General features: G+C 35.2%; 3 protein-coding genes across 3 annotated transcripts; 1 reads left to right on the forward strand and 2 right to left on the reverse strand.

Moving 5' to 3' along the window:
• The first annotated feature begins 1,492 nt into the window (after nt 1-1,492).
• Nucleotides 1,493-10,827, forward strand: LOC141596476 (glucose-1-phosphate adenylyltransferase large subunit, chloroplastic/amyloplastic). Its single transcript, XM_074416652.1, has 16 exons — nt 1,493-1,582; nt 2,241-2,444; nt 6,611-6,660; nt 6,894-7,016; nt 7,170-7,343; nt 7,839-7,931; nt 8,058-8,141; nt 8,230-8,285; nt 8,729-8,822; nt 8,952-9,137; nt 9,247-9,327; nt 9,545-9,631; nt 9,748-9,852; nt 9,936-10,042; nt 10,288-10,348; nt 10,465-10,827. Exons 2-16 carry the CDS (start codon nt 2,267-2,269, stop codon nt 10,564-10,566), a joined length of 1,581 nt encoding a protein of 526 aa, XP_074272753.1. The 5' UTR covers nt 1,493-1,582; nt 2,241-2,266; the 3' UTR covers nt 10,567-10,827.
• On the reverse strand, nt 10,640-15,598 carry LOC141596477 (mannan endo-1,4-beta-mannosidase 7-like). Its single transcript, XM_074416654.1, has 5 exons — nt 15,004-15,598; nt 12,530-12,709; nt 12,067-12,189; nt 11,351-11,556; nt 10,640-11,182 (listed from the first exon to the last, which is right to left on the reverse strand). Exons 1-5 carry the CDS (start codon nt 15,319-15,321, stop codon nt 10,825-10,827), a joined length of 1,185 nt encoding a protein of 394 aa, XP_074272755.1. The 5' UTR covers nt 15,322-15,598; the 3' UTR covers nt 10,640-10,824.
• Nucleotides 15,599-20,321: 4,723 nt separating this feature from the next.
• On the reverse strand, nt 20,322-23,863 carry LOC141596479 (mannan endo-1,4-beta-mannosidase 4-like). The gene is made up of 5 exons (XM_074416656.1): nt 23,408-23,863; nt 22,321-22,500; nt 21,985-22,107; nt 21,227-21,435; nt 20,322-20,907 (listed from the first exon to the last, which is right to left on the reverse strand). The coding sequence occupies exons 1-5, from the start codon at nt 23,723-23,725 to the stop codon at nt 20,556-20,558; spliced, it is 1,182 nt and encodes a 393-aa protein (XP_074272757.1). The 5' UTR covers nt 23,726-23,863; the 3' UTR covers nt 20,322-20,555.
• Between the last annotated feature and the right edge of the window lie 331 nt (nt 23,864-24,194).

Raw genomic sequence — 24,194 nt, forward strand, 5'->3', positions numbered from 1 at the left:
CAAAATTAACATAGACTAATGAATTAATGATCAAGTGACAATATGACTAACTACATGATAAAGTTGTTTACATGTAGGAGTGTGTACTTAGTCATAGTCTCATACTCTCATAGACCATTGTGCGATCCGAATGCTAAAGATGAGTGTGAATCAATATGTGTGGTAATGTGGTGGAAAATAAGCCAACAAATTAATGTTTCTTTCATTGAATCATCTTTATAATTTCTAATTATTCGCTAATTTCAGGCACGTAATCTCGTTAGTATGTTTTTTCTCTGAAGTATGATCCACTTGAAGTTCTTTACTCTACCTGTCTTGTATGGCGGCCGGTAGAGCTAGCCATCAGCAGGGGCTGATCCGGCCCCGTTATTTTAGGCATTTTGGCCCGGCTTGACCCATCCTTGGCCCGGCTCCTAAAATTCCAGCCCGTCCCTCCCTTTAGTCTGGCTCGGGTCTAACCAGGAGAGCTCGGTCCGTCCCCTGACCAGCCCGGCCCGGCCCGGCCCGAGTACATGTCTAGCGGCCGATATTAAATACCCTTACTATATTTTTATATGTCATTCTCATATTTTGAAATACTTAAAATAAATGATGAAAATTATGAAATGTATTATGTTTTCGCAAAGGAATTTGGAGAATGTAGAGGGGGAAACTTTACGTCAAGAAGTTGGCGATATTAGTTAAACGTGAATGGTGTATAACACTCACACTATGGTTGTTTAGTGGGTCATGACGAGGCAATGTACGATCATAAGACCAGATTGCCCTGGCTAGTGCCGTGTTAGCTTCTTCCGGCCCGAATGCAGCTCACTAAGTAGCAGGCCTGGCCAAACCAGACTAAGCCACCCTTTTTTTATATTTTTTTCGTGAGGGATCGCACTGGGCCAAGGAACATATAATTATTTAACTTATTTACAACAAATTAAGTAACATTATTTGAAAAATATTCAATTCTAAATCAAGTTTACAATTGAACAAGTGATGATACCACCAATCGCCATCATACAAAGGGAAGATCATAAGTTATTTTAAGAGAAAATTGTTGATTACAGCCTTTTAAAAATCACTTTTTGAAAATTACAGCCTTATAAATTTTTTTTTGAAAATTACATCCAAAATATTACTTTTCTTCTAAAATTGCACCAACTTGAGGTTTTTGGTGAATTTTGATGATGTTTTTATGATGTACCCTTTATTATTTGAGAGCCTACTTACCCAGATTTCTTACCTCTCCTTAACACAAACCAATTAATCACCCCAAACATCATAAAAACATCATCAAAATTCACCGGAAACCTCAAGTTGGTGCAATTTTAGAAGAAAAGTAATATTTTGGATGTAATTTTCAAAAAAAAATTTATAAGGCTGTAATTTTCAAAAAGTGATTTTTAAAAGGCTGTAATCAACAATTTTCTCTTATTTTAAAATCAAGTTTAAAGGCTTAAAGGGAGTATTAGCAACACTAATACAAAAGTCAGTTACACCCTACTACCTCTACTAGTCTTCCACTCTTACTATTCTAAGTACTTGCACTTTGCAGTGTATCTTGTGAGCAATCTTGTGCCATTAAACAATTTTCCCTGTAATTTCCTCTCTCTACAATCTAATAATCTCCTTGAATCTCGGATTATTATCTAATTCTCTCTTAAACTCTCTTTTTAAACACTATCAACTTGCAACAATCGTATATTCTTTGTTACATTCCACTCATTTTAGTGTACTTTCGCAATTCAAAACCGACAAAACCATAAAATATCATAGAATATTTATTTATTTATTTAGTAGCTTACAAAAGTGTATTTTTCATCAAATTTTATGATACAAAACCAAAATTAAATTTCATTGTCATCATAAATAGCTTGATTTTATTTCTGGGTATATATTATTAATGTTTCTATGATCTGGGTTTTTGTTATTTTCCAGTAAAATGGTCAAATTTTGATATGGGTCTGAAATATCCCGAGTGTATGAACACTTAATTTTCATAATTTTGAGCTTATTTTCATTGATGGGTATAAATTATTAGCCATTTTATGATCTGGGTTGTTCTTATTTTGCACTTTAGTGGTTGAATTATATATTGGGTCAGAAAAATTCACACTTTTACATTAAAGTTGGTTCATTTTTGCTTTATATACTCGGTACCATAATTATTGCGTGAGACGGTCTTATTTTATAATTTGTTTACATGGTAAAGTTGAGATCTTTAGCTTTCTGACATTGTTTATTGATTTCTTTAGGAAGTGATATTGTAAAAGATTAAACAATGGAATCAAGTGCTGCAGCTTTAAACACTAGTGCTGGTATAAGAGAAGCAGGAAAGAAGAGTTTTTTAGGGGAAAAAATTAGCCAAAGTTTGAAAAGTAAAGATCTAAAAGCCTTATTTTCCAAGAATTTGAGGTTTTCTGATAATAATGGAAGAAAGATCAATAAACCTGGTGTTGCTTTCTGTTAGGAGAGAGTAGAGGGAAAGGTTGATTGTATTACTGTGCCTAATACGGCTTAAATAGGAGTACAAATGGAATCGTAATCTCGCAATCTAAGGCAAGAATATCGGGATGAATAACAAATATTATATGACTAACAATATTTCCTAATAGGATGGGATATTTCCCAATACCCCCCCTCAAGCTGGAGCGTGAAGGTCGAGAACGCCGAGCTTGCGAAGAAGAGTGAGAAACTGTGGGGCACCCAAGGCTTTGGTGAAAATGTCAGCTAATTGGGTCGTAGTAGACACATGAGCTGTAGTGATCAAACCTTCAATAATAGCATCCCGAATGAAATGACAATCAATTTCAATATGCTTAGTGCGCTCGTGAAAGACAGGGTTGTGAGCAAGATCAATGGCGGACTTGCTATCGGAGAAAACCTTCATGGGATTGCAAATGTTGATGTCGAAATTTAGAAGCAGACCCTTTAGCCACTTCAATTCACAAACGAGATTGGCCATGGAACGATACTCCGCTTCAGCTGAGGATAGCGAGACCGTGGTTTGTTTTTTTGTTTTCCACGATACTGGGGACTCGCCTAAGAAGATGAACCAGCCGGACACAGAGCGCCTCGTAGTGGGACATCCACCATAATCCGAATCACACCAACCATTAATGGTCAATTCGCTATTCGCGCGAAGCAAAATACCTTGACCCGGACTCCCTTTAAGGTACTTGACTACCCGTAATGCTGCCGACATATGCTCCTCGCGTGGTTGATGAAGGAAGCGAGAGAGAATATGGACCGCATAGGACAAATCCGGGCGCGTGACTGAGAGGTAAACAAGACGTCCAACAAGACGTCGATAGGACTCATTATTCTCGAGGAACCGGCCAGTGGCTTCACCGAGCTTGTGATGTTGCTCGATAGGAGTAGTGACTGGCTTGCAGCCTAACAAACCAACTTCGGAAATGATGTCAAGTGCGTATTTCCGTTGAGTAACATAAATTCCCTCCGAACTCCGTGAGATTTCGAGACCCAAAAAATATTTGAGGGGTCCCAAATCCTTCATATGAAAGCATTGGCTTAAATATGATTTAAATTTTGCGACAGCGGAAGAATTGTTCCCCGCAATGACCAGATCATCAACATAAATAAGAATAAAGAGCCGAACCTGGTCTTGCGAGTAAGAGAAAAGTGAATAATCGGAATGAGATTGTTGAAATCCATATGCTTTGAGAGCCGTTGTGAGCTTGGCAAACCAACAACGAGGAGCTTGTCGAAGGCCATATAACGACTTCTTCAAGCGACAAACTTTTCCTTCTTTGCCACGGCTGAAACCCGGAGGAATTTTCATGTAAACTTCCTCTGCTAAGTCACCGTGCAAGAAAGCATTATGCACATCCATTTGATGGAGTTCCCATCTATTGATAGCTGCAACGGCTAAGAAAGTGCGAACGGTGACCATCTTAACCACAGGAGCGAAGGTTTCACCGTAATCTAACCCTTCTTTTTGATGGTTTCCAAAGACAACAAGGCGAGCTTTCAGTCGTTCAACGGACCCATCAGACTTATATTTGATTTTATAAATCCAGCGACAACCAAGTGCCTTTTTATCAGACGGAAGATCAGCTAGCTCCCATGTCTCATTTCTTTCAAGTGCATCAATTTCGAGTTGCATAGCGTCGCACCATCCAGGATCACGGATAGCATCTTTGAAGGAGGGTGGTTCAATGCCCATGGTCACGGCTGCCAGGAAGTTACGGTGCTTATCCGAAAATAAATTACAATTAAGATAATTTGCTAAGTGATATTGCGTACCTGAGGACGATGTAGGAGAGCCAGGTGGAGTAGGGGACGGAGATGGACTGTGCGTTGTGTCGAGGACGTAGCCACTGAGCCGTGAATTTGGGAACCGAATTCGATGACCCCTGCCCATGACCTCTGTTTCAGTCCCCACGTCTGGGTTGGCCGAGAGCTGTGGGCCTGCAGGTGTATCGTTGGCAGTAGTTTCAGCAGTATGAGTACTGGTGGTGTCAGATTCGGTATTGGACAAAGTACCCGACACATCAGTTGAAGGGGTGGAAGCCGGGTCAGGAGTAAAAGACCCGTTAAATGGGTCGTCGGGTACGGATGGAGCATCGTCAGGAGGCTGGATTATAGTGGCCGGCCCATCATCAGTTGAGAATGGAAAATGATTTTCATGAAAGACAACGTCGCGAGAGACGAAAAAAGATTGGGCTTCGAGATCATAGAGTTTCCACCCCTTTTTGTTAGATGGATAACCCACAAAAATACACTTACGTCCCCGTTTAGCGAATTTGTCTCCTTTAGTATGTTGATTATGGGCGAAGCACAAACAACCGAATACACGGAGGTTCGTGTATGATGGGGCCTCGCCAAATAAATATTCAAAGGGAGTCTTGCCATTTAGTAACGAGGATGGAGTGCGATTAATTAAATAGGCAGCCGATAGGACACATTCTCCCCAAAAAGATGTGGGAAGGTTGCCTTGAAAGCGGAGAGCCCGAGCGACATTAAGAATATGCTGATGCTTACGTTCGACACGCCCATTTTGTTGAGGCGTGCCGACACAGGATGTTTCAAATTTAATGCCTTGAGAAAAGAAATAAGCTGCAACACAATTAAATTCCGTCCCATTGTCGCTACGGATCCAATCATCGTGGCGATGACTTGTTGTCCGTTTGGTAGACAAACCGGCCTGCCACTGATAAGTTTTTGGTCTTCCAAACAAGACAGATTTCCCGTCACATGGTTGGAAGCACCGGTGTCAAGAATCCAATTGCACATACCGCTTAGACGATCGGAAGCAAGAAGAGAATGAGCCGTGGGATTGAGCAAGGCATTGGCACGAACTGGGACACCGCTATCCTTTGCAGCACTTGCCCCGGTATTCGACGAACCTGAACCCGCTACAGTACTGCCACGGGAGCTCCCTGAGTGCGTCATTCGATAACGGCGGTAGTCGGCAAGAGTACGGGGTCTGTCGCCCCACCAGTCCGGAAACCTATTGGTCTTAAAAAAACAGGTGACAATCTCATGTCCTCGTGTTTCACAGTGAGAGCAAAATAATGGGGGACGATTAGCTCGTTCTTTATCACGCAGGACACGCCAATCCACAGACGAATTGGCAGAGGAGAGTGCGAAAGCACTAACATCCGACACATCAGGAACAACCTCGGAACGAAGACGTTCCTCTTGTAGGACCAGATTATACGCACGATTCAAAGTGGGTAGGGGGTCAAGCTGAAATTGTTGAGAGCGGATATTACCGTATAAGGTTGAATCGAGGCCCATAAAGAATTGGTGAAGCCTCTCATTATCTAGACGCCTGATAGCATCTTTGTTGATATCGCATTCGCACTTATTGCATTTACACGAGAACGGCGGCTCATGTACAACTAAAGCATCCCATAAAGATTTTAATTTGCCGTAATAAGAGGTAACGGACATACCTTTCGTTTGTTTACAGTTATGCAACTGCGTTTTCAAACCATGGATTTTGGTGCCGTCGACGACAGCGAATTGAGACTCCAATTCGGCCCAAAGAACAGAGGCATCATCGACGTATGAAACGGCTTCAAGCAAGGACGTATCAATCGTGTTACGGATCCATTGTACAAGTGTACAATGAACAACCTCCCAATTCTCCAAATCGAATTTTGCGGTGGGTTTCTTGATTGTGCCATCCACAAACCCGAATTTGCGACGGGATTTCAAAGACATCTTCATCGATTGTTTCCAATCATCGTAATTGTCACGACGAAGGGTAATGTTTGAGATCTTGGCTCCTGGACCATCGTGTGATCCAAGAAAATAGGGACTTGAAGGATCAATTTTGGGAAATTCTTGCGTTGGAATGTCGTTTCCAGTCATTGGAGAAAATTTGAGGATTTTCGTTTTGTCGTTTTTGTTTGGTTGTTTTTTTTTTTTTTTTTTTTTTTTTTTTTTTTAGGTTAGGGTTTGAAGGATCGTAATCCCTGATACCATGTTAGGAGAGAGTAGAGGGAAAGGTTGATTGTATTACTGTGCCTAATACGGCTTAAATAGGAGTACAAATGGAATCGTAATCTCGCAATCTAAGGCAAGAATATCGGGATGAATAACAAATATTATATGACTAACAATATTTCCTAATAGGATGGGATATTTCCCAATACTTTCTCTGTTCTCACCTCAGATTTTAATCAAAATGTTAAAGATTCTATGGTAAGTTTTAATACATGTGTGCATAGTATTAAATCTCGGTTTCTGTCGCGGTAAGGCCGTAAAATGTGGTCGTAGTAAACTCCAAAACCTTTATAATCTGGCCTTATATCATGGCGGCCGATATTTAAATTATGCATGTGTGTTTTGTTTGTGCTAAGTGATTTTGTTGTTTGTTTTTTGTAAGTACTTTGGTGTAAAGGTACATGTGTTTTTGATGGTTTATTGAATTGCAGAAGTTTGAGCCTACATTCTTTGAATCTGCAAAGGCAGACCCCAAAAATGTTGCTGCAATTATATTGGGGGGAGGTGCTGGAACTCGTTTGTTTCCTCTTACTAGCAGGAGGGCTAAGCCGGCGGTATGATACATTTCGATCTATGATTTTATGTTCAATGAATAAATAAAGCAAAACGACTCATTAAACTGACTGTTATTTTAGTTGCTGTGTGCAATTCTTGATGCTACTTTCATTACAAGTTTTGACTGATAATTATGTTCATATGGTTTGCAGGTTCCGATAGGAGGATGTTATAGGCTCATTGATGTTCCTATGAGCAACTGTATCAATAGTGGAATAAGAAAGATGTTCATTCTTACTCAGTTTAATTCGTTTTCACTCAATCGTCATCTTGCTCGAACTTATAATTTTGGAGATGGTGTGAATCATGGTGACGGGTTTGTGGAGGTAACTAGCCGAGACTAACATTTGGAGACTTTTTCCTGTAATAATGCATGTCTATGTCTACTTCGCTTTAGGTGTGGAGTTTGTGTCATGGGTGGGTGGACTGTGGAGCCGACTTATGCATGTTGCAAATCTAGCAAGTTGCAATTAATTGATTGGTTCGGTTTAATTTTCTCTGGAGCACAATTAAGTAGACCGGCCTATTATAATTAATTTTTCCAGCACAAATTCTCATTTGTGACGGACAAAATCCGTCACAAGCTTGTGAAGTGAGACAAAGGGACAAGTGGGAGGGGTAAGTGGGAAGGCAAGTGGGAGAGGGTTGTGAGACGTCCCAAGCTTGTGACCCTCACAAGCAAGAGAACTTTTCCGCCCTTGTGATCCTACACAACTCGAACCGGACCAAACCGAATGGTGCAAATCCCTTAGAAAATTAATACTCTATAAATCTATGCATGGATGAACCAGCAAGAAATGATTTTGAGTGATTTTACATAGGTTTTGGCTGCAACTCAAACGCCTGGAGAGGCGGGAAAGAGGTGGTTCCAGGGTACTGCTGATGCAGTGAGACAGTTTTTCTGGGTATTTGAGGTATATGCTTAGTGTCCTTTAAAATTCTGTTTTTCCAAAGAAGCTTGATAATGTTGCGCAGCTTGAGCTTAAGGAGTTAAGGGTTGATCACTAAGAAAGATCGTATTTTTTTAATGATTTCTGTAGGACTCAAAGTACAAGGAAGTGGAGCATATAATTATTTTATCTGGTGATCATCTTTACCGAATGGATTACATGGACTTTGTGCAGGTAGTGCTCACTTTCAGTCTGATGAAAAAACATATTTGCCACTTTTTTATATGATTCATTCTAACTTATATGTCGTCCTCTGTAACAGAAACACATTGACAGCAATGCTGATATTACAGTTTCATGTGTTCCCATGGATGACAGGTAAACATTCTTGTTTTCATGCGTCGAAGGACAATGTAGCTTCTTTTATGCCATTTTCTAATTTTCATCTTCAACACGGGGTCAAGGTTAATTACTCATGTATGTTGAGACCGAGGAGTTCGCAACTTAATCCACCATTAGGCTTGATAATAGTATTAGTGGTGTAAAGGAGGTCAAGGATCTTTTATTTATTTTTGGTGTAAAGGGTGCTACAAGGCAGTTTAGTGATTCAAACGCATGCAATGACTCCCATTATACCGCCGTGAAGTGATTTCACCAGCTGACCTAACTGACAATTTGTAGGATTTCCAAAACATTTAGAATTCTGAACTACTCCTTAATTGGAGTACTCGACAGATGATTGCATGTCATTTTCAGGGGGGTTAGATACTTGACATATGTGAAATAGTTTGAATCGATGTGAAATTTGCTTTCATTTGCAGCCGTGCATCAGATTATGGGTTGATGAAGATTGACCAGACTGGACGGATTGTCCACTTCGCAGAGAAGCCCAAGGGGTCTGATCTGCATGCTATGGTACTCTAATTACCATGATTTTCTAGCGGACCCATGCGTTATGAATTCCCTGTTTTACATTTACTGATCCCTCAGCAGTCAGCCCCCTTTGTTTTCTTACTAATATGGTTCAATAATTTTTTTATGCAGCAAGTTGATACCACCCTTCTCGGGCTATCAGAGAAAGAAGCCATGGCAAACCCGTACATAGCATCAATGGGTGTGTATGTTTTCCGAACTGATGTCCTCAGGGAGCTTCTAGATGGAAAGTACCCCTCAAGCAATGATTTCGGCTCTGAGATTATTCCTTCGGCTGTTGGAGAGCACAATGTCCAGGTGAACTGAGTTTTACCTCTACTATTTCCATATCCTATTATTGTTTTTATATTATATGTCGTCTTTGTCATATACTCCTTTCAAACATCGGATGAATGGATGATTACAGGCTTATTTGTTCAATGATTACTGGGAGGATATTGGAACCATCAAGTCTTTCTTCGATGCAAATTTAGCCCTCACAGAACAGGTCCATCTTCTCTCATTTTATATATACATGTTACAGAAGAGGCTTGGTCAAGCGCAATAAAATAGTTCTTGAAAATGATAGTTTTCTGCATTGAAATGTTCTCCGTGAATATCTTTAAGCTTCTTAACAATATGGTTCATGACTCATTATTTCCTTCATTGTCAGTTTTGTAGTAATCTGATACATGGAAAGTTACTAATGTTTTTCATTTATGCAGCCTCCCAAATTTCAATTTTATGACCCAAAGACGCCCTTCTACACATCGGCCAGATTTCTGCCTCCTACTAAGGTAGATAAATGCAAGGTATGTTCGTGAGCATCAAAATCGCCTCCGGCTTCTTTCCCAACCAACAAAAAACTTTCTACCTTACCTTATTGTTCTGTTGATTGTTTAACTATTCGAACTGTCTTTTCTCACAGATTGTGGATTCGATAATATCCCATGGTTGTTTTATACACGAGTGCAGCATTGAACACTCAATAGTGGGAATTCGATCTCGATTAGAGTCGGGCGTAGAGTTTCAGGTTTGTTATATACTCTTGTTTCCAAGAGTCATAGTACGGAGCTTAAGTGCGCATAAACTTATATGCTGCCTTTTGGTAACCAGGATACTATGATGATGGGTGCCGATTACTATCAAACTGAATCAGAAATTGCATCTCTGCTTGCTGAGGGAAAGGTTCCCGTTGGTGTTGGACAAAACACCAAAATTAGGTTAATCTCTAACCTTTTTTTTTTCTGTAAAAATTAAAGACAATTATACTTGATATACATTCACTGTTGCGGTTTCACGAGATTAGTCGAGAACATAACGTGTAACACAAATGCTTGTGTATGGCTGTTCTAAGCAAATATACCACATGCTAATTTACCAGAATGTAAAGAAAACCTGTACAGTTAAACGTTTTCTATTGTGGACTAATACACTTAATATTTGCTTACTCTTGTATGCTGTGTAGGAATTGCATTATTGATAAGAATGCAAAAATCGGAAGAGACGTGATTATTACAAACAAGGATGTAAGTTCGATGAGTTCTGTATTAGGCCCTGTTGTTTAAGTTCATTAACCTTCATTAACCTGTTGTGATTATTACACTTTAATCTTGTACTAACATTATAACTTAACATCCTCCAGGGGGTAGACGAAGCAGATAGACCAAATGACGGATTCTACATCAGGTCAGGCATCCCGGTGATATTAAAGAACGCAACCATAAAAGACGGGATGGTGATTTAAGATCGTGAAAATGCGGAAGTAGCAGAATAACCGAGGGTTAGTATGTTTAAAATAATCTCGGCATGCTTTAGAATTTCAACTTAAAACCACGAGTTTATTCCCTCTTGTAAATAATATAATAAATAAATAAACTGTAACTTAAGATGCTATGTTGTTCTCTGAAGGCAGTTTAAAACTGTTGCAGTATTATTTTCTGTGTATACTCTAATCATGCCTGATTAACCGATAGTGATTAGTGAGTAGTCTTCTGCTCTTTTCTCATCTACCGAGAATTGACAATTTACGCGACTCAGCGTAAATAAGTTTACCTAGGAACCCGCTTTGTTTCAGCACAATCTCATACCCATCCCTGTAATTGTCCATTCCCTCTGATAGGAGCTGCCAGAACAACCCGCCCGAACCGGCCCCACCCTTGCTGGCAGAGGAATAGATATCATCGTAGATGAGGCGATAGAACCGATCTCTGTCAGCTTGGGTGTAACCTGCTACTTTGTATGATTTTCCAAACTCTGCAAATATAACTGGTTTTCTAAGGATGTTTTGAGAATCCGCTATGTGTTGATCCACCCATTGCTTCAGGAATGCCAGCTGGGCGCTGCCTGGTGCATTCTTGAGCCTGTATGGAATTGTGGTTAAGAGATGTAAGCTAACTTCTTCCAAAACACAAAAAAATGTCCACATTGATTTTTTGGCCCACAAACAAGCGGGCTAGCTGGTTTGGTCGGCCTACGTCAATTTTTGAATATGCATCATATTGACATGTTTGAGTAATGTAAAGAATTACCATTGATCTGGATAGGAGTGGACTGTAACAAAATCGATAGCAGGGATCTGGTTGTTTGCAATGAAATCGGTACCAAATTGATAACTGTTAGGGTTGATTTTGATCTTATCCGGTGTCGAACTGCCGTAAAATCCTTCCAACCCAATTTCCAAAAGGTGGTTTCCATCAATTGATTTCAAGTAGGAAGCCATTTCATTAACCCAGCCCTGAAATATTAGGAGTAGAACTTTAAAGCATGTTACATAACAACATTTGTTGACTTGAAGACTTACAATTTTTTTTTTTTTTTGTTTTTTTGGGGAATCTAGGAAGTACGAACACTTCTACCATTTAGCGAGTTTTTGTGCGAGACACCAACACTTGCACAACACTCGGAAATACATGAAAGTAATGACTTATTATAACTCATAAATTCTATAATAGGATTAGCATATTTAGACTTCTTCAAATATTATTTTCCTCAGAATTCAGATTACTAAGCAGATGTTAATTAATGGTGCAAGAGAGTATAAAATGTAAAGATGAAGATTACAATACTTGATCTGTCGCATTCATTTGCTTATCTTTGTTATGATTTTGTTAGGAGCATTTTTAATCAAAGGTAATAAATAATTGAAATGGAGTAAGTATTAGTCTCATAATCCATGTATAAGAGATGTAATATATTTAGAAATTTGATGAGCAAGTATAGAAAAAGAGAGGTAAAATTAACGAACCTGGAAGGTTCTACCAGATAAGTCAGAACTACACCTGGGTTCATTGATCAGCTCCCAAGCCATGATTGTGGGCTCGTCTTTGTATGCCACTTTAGTTATAGTGTTTACTCTTGTTAGTACATTCTGTTTCGCAATTTCACTTCTAATTATAATATGGCATTCAAAAACAAATTACTATTACAGTAACCATTTACCAAATTGGTAAAAAAACGGAGAGTTCTCGTCAAATTAGTAAAAAAAAATGTCGTTTGTAACAAATTAATAACTTTGTTTTTAAATAATTAAGGTTATTACTTATTACGGGTTTTAAAACTAGTAATTTTAATAATTAGTGGAAAAGCAATATGCACGGATTAATATTGTATTTGCACAATAAAAAACGCGGTTTATAGTAAAACCATTACACAAACTACATGATCGAGAATTCGAGCCGGAGAAATAATTAAAATGTAAACATAATTACCTTAATGTGATTTTTGTAGAATCCCTTAACAATGGGATTAGTGTAGAAGTCATCTTCTTTTGACAAATTAGCCCACTTAATATATTGTTGCCTTCCTCCATAATCATTATAATTATTCACCAAGCTCAATATCAGCTTTATTCCATGCTTCTTAGCTTCGGATATCACAAAATCAAGGCCCTTCATTTTAATCACCATGTAAGGAAAACCATTACTAACAACTCAATCAATTAATGTACGAAACAAAAAAATAAAATAAAATTGAGAAACAATACAATTACGTTACAAATTCGAAATCCCTCTCATATAACACAAATTCTCATTATAGACGAACACTATCCGTCTATACGTATAGACGGATGCCATTTTCCCTCACAAAATACCCATTTGCCATAAAGTGGAAAGCACATAGGGGTGCCCCACCTTGTCTCCCCTACCCATTTTATTAGAGGTCTTTACCCGTTTATACGCCCCACCCATCTATACCAAGACCTATTGCTCATATAAAAGGTGATATTTGGAAATTCAGATTTAAATGGAGGGATTAGAACATTTTGCTACTTAGACCCTGTTTTTTTGGACTTAAAGTCACTTAATTTAAGTTCACTTCAGATCCTATAAGTTCAATTCAGTTCAGATCAGATTATATAAATTCAATTCAGATCCTATAAGTTCAGTTTATAAGTTCAGATCCTATAAGTTCAGTTCAATTCAGATTCTATAAGTTCAGTTCGGATCTTATAAGTGCAGTTTAGATCATATAAGTTCAAATCCATAAATTCAGTTTAGAAAAGTTATATACAAAATATTATTTTTAAAACCGACGCAAAAACATTTGACATTATTAATTATTTAATACATATATACATTATTATTTTTAAAACAAAATTATCACACTTCTCATTATTTTTATCGTAATGTAACCGTAGTATAATGTATGAACAAACCAATGTATATAAAGCGGAAAAATGTTATTATCTTACCTTGTGTTTTAGACTATATTTTCTTATTAATGTTCTCTCTTGGCTGCCCACTAATTTCTTGTATATTTTTTTGTTTAATCTCAATAAAAGTTTGCGTTTTTATAATAATAATAATAACAACAACAACAGCAACAACAACAACAACAACAACAACAACAACAACAACAGCAACAACAACAACAACAACAACAACAACAACAACAATATTTAAGTTAATTTAAATTCGGGTCGTGTAAGTTCAGTTCAGTTCAGATCCTATAAGTTCAGTTCAGTTCAGATCCTATAAGTTCGGTTCAATTTAGATCCTATAAGTTCGGTTCAAATCCAATAAGTTCAGTTCAGTTCAGTTCAGATCCTATAAGTTCAGTTCAGTTCAGATCAGATCTGTTTCAGTCCAAAAGAACAGGGCCTTAGATCCAACTTTAGTTCCACCTCAGACTAGAGCTAACCATAGGCCGGGATAAGGTGACAGAGGGCGGGTCGGGCTGGGCTGTAGAGAGTGTTATCCGGGCCCGGTCCTTGGTGGGTCTAACCGTCTAAGGCAGGCCGGCTGATGGGCCTGGTTACTATTTGTTTGCCTAAAATGAAGAGCCAAGGGTGGGCCGGGTTTGATATGGGAATATGGGACCAGCCAGGGGTAAGGGGTGGGTTAGGTGGGCTATGGGCTGGGTCTTGAGAGACCCGATGGGCGGTTCGGACCGGGCTGACCTGTTCATTTGGCCAGCTCTACCTCAGACGACTAAGGTGAAATCAGCATCGTCCTACATGAAGGTCTTGTGATAATATCTTGACCTAATGGTTGATTAAGGTCCTAATCGAGTTTACTTGCACGGTCTAGATAGGTCGTGTTAAAGACGAGTCGAGTTAATCTGCTTAACTTGTTGAGTCTGTATCATATTTAGGATGAGTCAGACTCGATTTTAGTCATCATCTGGGGTCGTTATTGTTTAGTCTATTTATCGGCACAACATATATATCCAATGTTAAAATGATTATTTTTTGTTCAAGTTATTTATTTTGTTTAAACTAATGGTATTAATAAATTTAAATATGAAATATATCCCATCTTATCCAAAATTTAGTTACTCTGTAATCATATCGTCAATCAAGCTGAGTTGTTATCGTGTTATATATCAAGTTGTCATCTCAAGTCAGTTGAGGTTCAGTCTGGCTATAGACAATTAAGATCTTGCTGGTCTTATTTCACATAATAGTTGGATCTTACAAGGTCTGATATTAGGTTTCTCGAGTCATGTCAACTCTTACCATCAGCTATAATGATTATGAATTACGAGTATGACTTAATAACCTTACCACACACTCGTAGGTCGTAATATTAAATCCTCTTCCCTTATATTGTATCCACATTATTGTGTCTCATTTTAACAAAATATAAACATAAACTTAAAATTAAATTATCCATGTCATTATGTCAAATTATCATGTCATTGATAACATAAAAATATTGAGAGAAATTAAGAAGAATATTACTTGAAACATTTGTTCATTGTAAACTCCAGGAGAGGATTGAAGAGGTCTAGAACCACCATCACTAAAAGCCCAAGTTCTTGCAATTGTAAGGCTATAACTTGCAGCTTCTTGAAATACATTTGTCACTTTTTGTCTCTCAGAAGGAAAAGAAGCCTCATACATTAACCAATATGCATTAAAACCATTTCTATAAAACTCTTTCCCATTTAATTTAAATTGCACTCCTTCTCTTCTAACAAATAATCCATTTTCTCCCTTCACAAATTCTCCTAAAAATGTTAATAAAAACAATATCAATATAAAAACCCGATTTTTCATTTCTTTTTTCCTTTGTTTTTCCTCTTAATGAATTAGTTTGTGAGTGATTTAGGTTTATATTTTTGAGGTAAAATAGTGAAAAAGAGATTATTCAAGTCATATAATTTTTTTGCAATTTTTTTTGTACTTAGGATTTTATGAAACTGATTTTATATATGCTTTGATTTTCGATAAAAAAAGTTAAAATATTAACTACTGATTTTAAACCATATGTACATATATGAGAATGTAAATGAATTTGTGTGATTATTCATATTAAATAGATTATTGTTTGCCAAATGAAAAGATTTTTCCTAGGCAATAATATTCTTCCAAAATTGTTGTTATCAGGCAATTCATGCATGATGCATGAACACCCTTCAAATTGCTCCATTAATTACTTCAAAAAAAAAAAAGGAATAAATTTTGTTGCTTTTTGTTAAAATTAGCCATTTTCAAGGTTATTTGGTCATGTCAGTTTTCACTTATTAATACATGTACTTATGTAGAATAATTCTCTAATGTAACATTTCTTTGCAATTTTAATTCTTAATGCCTCATAAATTCATAATATTGTTAGCCATAATATTAATGGGTGACTTGTGGGCTTGGGGAGATTAGGGCTGTAAATGATTTGAGCTGATTCGTAGAGTCCTTGAAATCAGCTCAGTCAAAGCTCGGCTTGAAATTGGTCAAAACTGATTTCGAGCTGGGTTGATCAAATACGAGCCGATTCCAAGCTTAGTAGAGGTCGAATCAGAAGCTCGTTTAGTCTCGTTTTATTCTTTATTATTACTTACTTTTGCCATTTTTCAATTGTTATTATTCGTAAAAAAATGTTATTTTATCATTTATGATTATATTTTTTTATTATATTTGAGAAATATTTTATATTTGCATTTTTCACAAAATGTATTTATTTTTAGCATGATTTAAAATAAATTAAACAATAATTATTTAACCGTGCTCGAGTCTAATCCAAGCTGATTCCGAGCTTTAACTTTATAAGCTTGGAAAATTCTGAGTCGATTCTGAAGCCCACTCGAGTTCGAGTTTAAATCGGCTCGTTTACACCCCTAGTGGAGATTGTGAAATTTTTCCATAATTGGGAAAAGGATTTGTGCAAGATAGGTTCATGTAGGGACATAGGTATATTATTTCGAAGAGTTATAGGCCGTGTCAGACACGTTTACTTGCCGGACACACGCCTAAACGTGTTATACTTTAGACGAGGAATGAGATGTCGAAAGATATTGATTAGAAGATGAGTTTGGGTGGAAAATGAGAATTAATTATAGTTAAGGTCAAATTTTACCACCACTTGTTTAAATTTAATATCAAATACATTAAAAAAAATTAAATCATACGATATTTATAACTATAAAATATATATTTTTATTAAATTTAAATAACGTGTCCCGTGTCATAAATTTCATGAGATGTCGTATCACGTGTCCGTGTCCGTACCCGTGTCCGTTTTGGTGCTACCTAGCGTGGTATGGCGGAGCTTGTGTATCGGTTCTATATTTGGCCAGGCATTCCGGTCATATTAAAAAATGCAATCGTAAAAGACGAGATGGTGATTTTTGTTTTTTTGACAATGGTAAAAAGATGTATTACATAATGTTCAGACTCTCTGAACCCATAATACATTCATTATTTACAACAAAAACAACATCAGTAATACAAACTAACTAGTTTGATACCCGTGCAGAAAATGCACGGGTCGTAATAGCAAACGCTATCATTAGATACATGAATATATAATTGAGCCTGTTCAATACCGTGACAATATAAATAGTCTATATTTGGAGATTCGAATATTTGATAAATATAAATATTAGATTTGAATATCAGATAATATGCAACCGTATTTTATTAAAATTATATTAAAGGTATTTGACATGTTAGACCCATTGAATGTGTATGTAAATTGAAACATTTCAAGTAAATTATGACATTTTATCTTATGTTTTAACATAAGTAACTAGGTTTGTGACCCGTGAAATTCACGGGTTTATCTGTTTTAATTTTGTTATTTTTATCTTTTTATTTATACTTGTCTGAACAATTAGTCCATTTAAAAAATATAGTCTTGGAATACATAAAAGTTAGTCGGTTAGTGTCTTATTTCTTTTGACAACTTTGTTTTATTTTCAAAACTATATATTGTACTTTAGTTGTTTATTTTGATTAAAATACTAATAACATGTGGTTTTAAAAAAAATAATTACCTTTAACAAGTCCAGTAATCCATGATAAATGCTTAAGATTACCTTTTAATTATATTGTATAGATTATGTACTAAATTTTCTATGTGAAAGCTTGAATGTCCCTTTGCCATTTAGGCCAATAAAGTTAGTACGTGAAGACGAAAGATTAAATTAATCCATAATATTAATTATTGATCCTTTTTTATCTTCTTTTTTATTGAGAATAATAAATCTCGAAATGTAAGGAGTTAAGAAGATATAAAATTATAGGACTTTTTATCTTCTCAATCTTTTAATTCTCATAAATTATATTTTCTAATAGTAGCATAATTATGAAGTTTAATAAATGATAATCTTAAATATATCGTTTATATCAATTTATCAAAAATCCTAAATTTTAAAATTTTGCATAAAAGGTAAAATGAGTTAAATGGTAGCCTACTACAAATCTCATTGCAATCTCATTTGTGTTATAAGACATACACACAAGATAATATGACATGTACGCATAAGTATTAGACAATAATTTACATTTAGCTATTATCAATACCAAAAGAGATTTTTTTTGTCCAACTTGTTAATAAGATTGATATCCTCGCAACTCCAATTTCATTCTATGAGAGCTATTTTTCAAAGAAAAAATGATGAATAAAAAAATAACACATACCCAAATAAAACATATAGTTGAAAGTTTCTGAAATAATAAAAAAAATTATGAACTTAAAAACAATTACTCATTCACATTCATGTTGTCAATCTTGTAGTTAGTTTAAAACATAGTATTGAGTGTAATGGGGGGAGTATTTGTTTAAGCAATTATAGTATTTCTCTTCTTCATATAGTCTTCTTTCTCCAATTAACTATCCATAAAAAAAAATCAACTGAGTGATTAATAACAAATAAAATGGCGGAATTTGATTTATGTAATATTAACCTTATCGTTATTAGTTTAACTTTTCTCTTAAATAAGGTAAGAAATAGGCATTGAATTATAAAGATATAAGTATATTTACCTTTGAATAGTTCAAATCCACAAATCTTAATAGTCTCTAAATGAAAACAAAATTACATTGAAGATTACTTCAAACCAATCGAACTTAAAAATAAGTAAATAAATTATTAATTTAAAAACCTTAATATACTTACCTTGATGTTGATACAATAATAAGAAAGATTATTGACACATATATACAATTCTTTTGGCAATAGGAGTAAAAACAATTTTGGCTTGAATTTTGGCTCACAAATGTTGTCTTCCATAAAACATTTATATAGCCAAATGAGGATGCATTTTATGACTATTAGATTTTTTTTTTTTATTATTATCAAAGTTAATATATACATAAATATGTAGAAAGGTTTCATGACTTTTGAGTATTCGTTTTCATTATTAGCATATTTATTATAGACATAAATATAGAGTAAATAGAAAGAAGTGTAAAAGGTTTTTTTTTTCTTTTTTCTTTTTTTACAAAATTCACATTACATGAGAATTGTTTAGGGAGTTATCTTATGAAACTAAAAGAGGTGGATATTTTGCCTTGCCTTTATTTTTAAATTTTATTTATAGATTTATTTATTTAACAAACTTGAGCAAGTTTATTTCAATAAGATTTAAGAGGGAGTTGCACATATAAAGAGTTTAAAATTAGAGTGATGTAAATTTTTAATTTTTCGTTTAACCTATTCTAGTTTTAAAAATTTAAATATTAATATTTAATGTTAACTATGTTATTATTTGCTCTTAATATTTACAAATTATTTATTATTTTATAAATGGTGTATAATTATGTGATATTTATTCGTTGCTTAAAATATTCTAACAATAAATGTAAAATTTTTAAATTTAGTATGAATTTATTTTTAATGGTTGTTTATTTTATCTAAAAATTAAAAAAGCCAAAGTTAATGTTTGTTATGCTATTTACATTTAATGGTTCAATTTTTTTTTTCTATTTAAATATTTATAGATAATGACGTAGCTTTCTATAATTGGTGACGTAGAATTTTGGTTATACAAGGTGGCATTTAATAATGCTAGGTGACATTGTCTACGTGGATTTTAAGGTTTACCTTTTTAATAATATTTATAGATTAAAATAAGGAATAAGAGATAGGAATATGAATTGAGTTGAGGAAAGAGAGTAATTAAATAGAATAGAAAACATAGAGGGTCCACATCTAAAAACTCATCAGCCAAGAAAAAAACTTGGCTTTTATACTATGTAGATAAAACTAAGGTAGTAGGGGTGTTAACGAGCCGAGCTGAACCCGAGCTTGACCTTGCTCGGCTTGTGCTCAAGAACCAAAACTCGAGTTTGAGCTGATCTCAAGCTTGAAAAAAATGTGCTCGTTATAAAGCTTGCGAGCTTTAACGCGAGCTCGAGCCAAACTCGAGCCCAAATCGAGCCTATATAAAACAGTTTATTTTTTTTTTCTTTCAATATTTTCAATAACAAGGCTCGAAAGTTATATGTAAAAATATTTGGCAAATCAGCGAGACATTTGATATGTGTGATACAAAATTATAATCATGATAAAATATTTTATAAAATATGAGCAATATCTTATGTAATCACACAAGTTCGAGCTGCTCGCGAGCTTTTCGAGTCGAGTCAGCCTTTACTCGACTTGACTCGTTAAACTCTCGAGCCGAACCTGAGCCCGAGCCGTGCTCGCACGAGCCGAGCTTTGACCGAGCTTTGACCGAGCCGATCTCGAGTAGCTTGCGAGCTGTCTCGTCTCATTAACCCCCTAGGTAGTATGGAGTAAAAATGGTGATTTAAGATCGTGGAAATGCGAAAATAGTAGAAAACCCGAGGGTTAGTATGTTAAAAATAATCTCGGTATACATTCAAACATCAACTTGAAACCACAAGTTTATTCCCTCTTGTACATAATATTAAATAAACTGTAACTTAAGATGCTATATATTTCTCTAAAGGCAGTTTTGAACTGTTACAGTATTACTTTCTGTGTGATCCTCCCTCACTCGTGCTTGATTAGCCAATACTGAATAGTTTTCTGCTCTTTTCTCGTTTCCTAGAGATTTGACAATTTAAGCGACTCATCAGAAATAATTTTACCTAGTGACCCGCTTTCTTTCAATACAATGTCATACCCATCCTTGTAATTGTCCATTCCCTCGGATAGGAGCTGCCAGAACAACCCGCTCGAGCCGGCCCCACCCTTGCTGGCAGACGAGTAGACATCATCGTAGATGATGCGATAGAACTGATCTCTGTCAGCTTGCGTATAACCTTGTACTTTGTATGATTTTCCGAACTCTGCAAATATAACCGGTTTTTGAAGAATGTTCTGAGAATCCTCTATGTGTTGATTCACCCATTGCTGCAGGAATGTCAGCTGTGCACTGCCTGATGCATTCTGGAGCCTGTATGGAATTGTGGTTGAGGAGTCAAGGATTTTTTTTTTTTAAAGCACAAAAAACAATGTTACGATTTTTTTTTTTTTTTTTTTTTTTTTTTTTTTTTTTAAATGCGGCCTTGGATGAAATACGTGCTTGTATAGTTGTATGCGATCAAAGCTTAACATGGACTTTTTGTTCCACAAACAAGCGGGTTTAATTTAACGGGCTTGATTGGCCTGTCAATTTTTTAAATTTATATGGGTCTAACCCATAGACAACTCTATATTAAGAGTTAGAGATGTGCATGATATTTACGAGTTTTTGAGTAAATGAGAAGAATTACCATTGATCAGGGTAGGAGTGGACGGTAACAAAATCGATAGCAGGGACTTGGTTGTTTGCAATGAAATCGGTGCCAAATTGATAACGGTTAGGGTTGATTGTTTTGATCTTATCCGGTGTCGAACTGCCGTAAAATCCTTCCAGCCCAATTTCCAGGAGGTGATTTGGATCAATTGATTTCAAGTAGGTAGCCATTTCATTAACCCAGTCCTGAAATATCAAGAGTACAACTTAACACCCATAATAAGGCCATATGAGACATATTAATGCACCATAACTTTAAACCTAAAGCATGTTACATAACAACATTTGTTCACTTGAAGGCAAGACTTATATAAAGTTATTTGATTAAGTGTGGAATCTAGGTAGTACAGACACTTCTACTATTTAGTGTGTTCGTGTTAAACACCAAAACTTGCACGACACTCGGAAATAAATGAAAAGAATGACTTATTCAACTCAGAAATTCGAATAACAGAATTAGCATATTTAGACTTCTTCAAATATTATTTCCCTTAGAATTCAGATTATTAAGCATGTATTAATTAATTAATGGTGCAAAATTGTAAAGATTGTATAGACGTAGATTATACCATACTTGATTCGTCACTCATTTGCTTACATTTTTTATATGATTTTTGTTAAGAATATTTTTAGTCAATGGTAACAAATAATCGAAACGGGGTAAGTATAGGCGTATAGCCTCATATATTTAAAAATTTGACGAATAAACTATTGAGAAAGAGAGGTGGAACGAACCTGAAAAGTTTTGCCAGATAAGTCATAACTACACCTCGGCTCATTCATCAGCTCCCAAGCCATAATTGTTGGATCGTCTTTATATGCCACTTTAGTTATAGTGTTCACTCTTGTTAGTATTGTCTGTTGCACCATTTCACTTGTGATTATAATTTGCCAATCATAAACGTCTAATATTACAGTTCATGGAAGAACAACATGTATGATGTATGGAGATTATCGTATTTACATTATCAAAAAATGCGGTCATTAGTAGAACTATATATTACACTAATTACATGATCGAGCATTCGAACTTGAGAAATAATAATTCGTAAGAATGTAGACATGATTTACCTTAATATGATTTTTGTAGAATCCCTTAACAATAGGATTAGTGTAGAAGTCATCTTCGTTTGACAAATTAGCCCACTTATTATATTGTTGTCTTCCTCCATAATCATTATAATTATTCACCAAGCTTAATATAAGCTTTATTCCATACTTATTAGCTTCGGATACCACAAAATCAAGGCCCTTCATTTCAATCACCATATAAAGAAAATCATTATTAACAATTCTGTTAATTAATGCATGAAATAAAAATAAAATAAATAAACATAAACATGTTAATTACGCTACAAATTCGAAACTCCATCATATATAAAAGGGTATATTTGGAAATTTGGATTTAAATGAAGGGAGTATAGCGTTTTGCTAATTAGCTCGGACTTCAATTCCATCTCAAACGATTAAGTGACAATTGACCTAATGCCCTAATGGTAAATTAAGGTCCTAATCGGGTTTAATGCTTACTAGCAGTGGAAGGGTTTAGACAGGTCGGATTAAGACGGGTCAAGGTTAACTTTTTGTTGGGTCTATATCATATTTTGGTTGAGTCAGGCTCGACTTTAGTTATCAACATGGAATAAGCTCAGTCCGGTTTTGTTGGGGTTGTTATTATTTAATTAGTTTATTTATCGGCACAACATGTAGTCTCAATTTTGAAATGAGGGGGGAGTAGTATTAATTTAATAAATTTCATACATTTTAACTGAGTCATAATTTAATTCATTTGTAATCATATCATCAATCATGTTGAGTTATCGTCGTGTTATATATCAAGTTGTCGTCTCATGTTAATTGGGGTTCGGGCTGACTAAAGACAATTAAGATCGTGTTGGTCTTACTTCACTGTATATTTGGACCTCACAAGGTCTGATATCAGGTTTCTCAAGTCAGGTCAACTCTAATCACACTCGCATAATAATGATTCTGACTCGTACGATTGTACCATTAACATATAGTCCTAATTCCAAATCATTTCCCGTTATTACATCAACATTATTATGTCTCATTTTTAAAAAAAAAATTAAAATTTTAAATTAAAGTATACATGTCATTGATAACATAAAATATTGAGAGAAATTAGGAAAAATATTACTTGGAACATTTCTTCATTGTAAATTCCAGGAGAAGATTGAAGAGGTCTAGAACCTCCATCACTAAATGCCCAAGTTCTTGCAATTGTTAAGCTATAATTTGCAGCTTCTTGAAATGCATTTGTAACTTTTTGTCTCTCAGATGGATAAGAAGCTTCAGACATTAACCAATATGCATTAAAACCATTTCTATAAAATTCCTTCCCATTTAATTTAAATTGCACTCCTTCTCTTTTAATATATCCATTTTCTTCTCCTTTCACAAATTCTCCTAAAAATGTTAACAAAAACAATATTAATATAAAAATCCAATTTTTCATTTTTTTTCGTTATTATTTTCCTCTTAATTAATTAGTTTTGTGGGTGATTTAGGTTTATATTTTTGAGGTAAAATAATTGAAAAGAAATTAATTAATCATATCAAGTTTTTGTAATAGTTTTTGTACTTAGGATTTTATGTAACTCTATTTATATATGAATTGATTTTAGATAAAAAGGTTAAAATATTAATTACTGATTTTAAACCATATATACAAGGATATGGAAATGGAAATGAATTTGTGAGATTATCCATATAAAGGAGATTATTGTTAGTCAAATTCAAAGATTTTTCCTAGGCTATAATTTTTTTCCAAGATTGTTCTATAGCAAGTAATATATTGATTTTAATTGCATAGGAGCTTAGGCAGGGTGAAAATGTCACTTACAATTGCATGCATGATGCATGAATACCTCCAAACTATTACTCCATTAATTACAAGAAAAGGGATTAACTTTGTTACTTTTGGT

Source organism: Silene latifolia, chromosome 8 (genome assembly GCF_048544455.1).
Source record: "Silene latifolia isolate original U9 population chromosome 8, ASM4854445v1, whole genome shotgun sequence".
NCBI lineage: Eukaryota > Viridiplantae > Streptophyta > Magnoliopsida > Caryophyllales > Caryophyllaceae > Silene > Silene latifolia.

Coding starts and splice junctions, on each gene's coding strand:
- LOC141596476 (XM_074416652.1), top strand. CDS start 2,267: ATGGAATCAAGTGCTGCAGCTTTAAACACTAGTGCTGGTATAAGAGAA. Junction 9,853..9,935: donor AGTCGGGCGTAGAGTTTCAG/GTTTGTTATATA, acceptor TTTGGTAACCAG/GATACTATGATGATGGGTGC. Junction 10,043..10,287: donor GGACAAAACACCAAAATTAG/GTTAATCTCTAA, acceptor TATGCTGTGTAG/GAATTGCATTATTGATAAGA.
- LOC141596477 (XM_074416654.1), bottom strand. CDS start 15,321: ATGAAAAATCGGGTTTTTATATTGATATTGTTTTTATTAACATTTTTA. Junction 12,190..12,529: donor TCTACAAAAATCACATTAAG/GTAATTATGTTT, acceptor ATTGCGAAACAG/AATGTACTAACAAGAGTAAA. Junction 11,557..12,066: donor TATCTGGTAGAACCTTCCAG/GTTCGTTAATTT, acceptor CTAATATTTCAG/GGCTGGGTTAATGAAATGGC.
- LOC141596479 (XM_074416656.1), bottom strand. CDS start 23,725: ATGAAAAATTGGATTTTTATATTAATATTGTTTTTGTTAACATTTTTA. Junction 22,501..23,407: donor ACAATGAAGAAATGTTCCAA/GTAATATTTTTC, acceptor ATTGAAATGAAG/GGCCTTGATTTTGTGGTATC. Junction 20,908..21,226: donor CACTCCTACCCTGATCAATG/GTAATTCTTCTC, acceptor AATTCCATACAG/GCTCCAGAATGCATCAGGCA.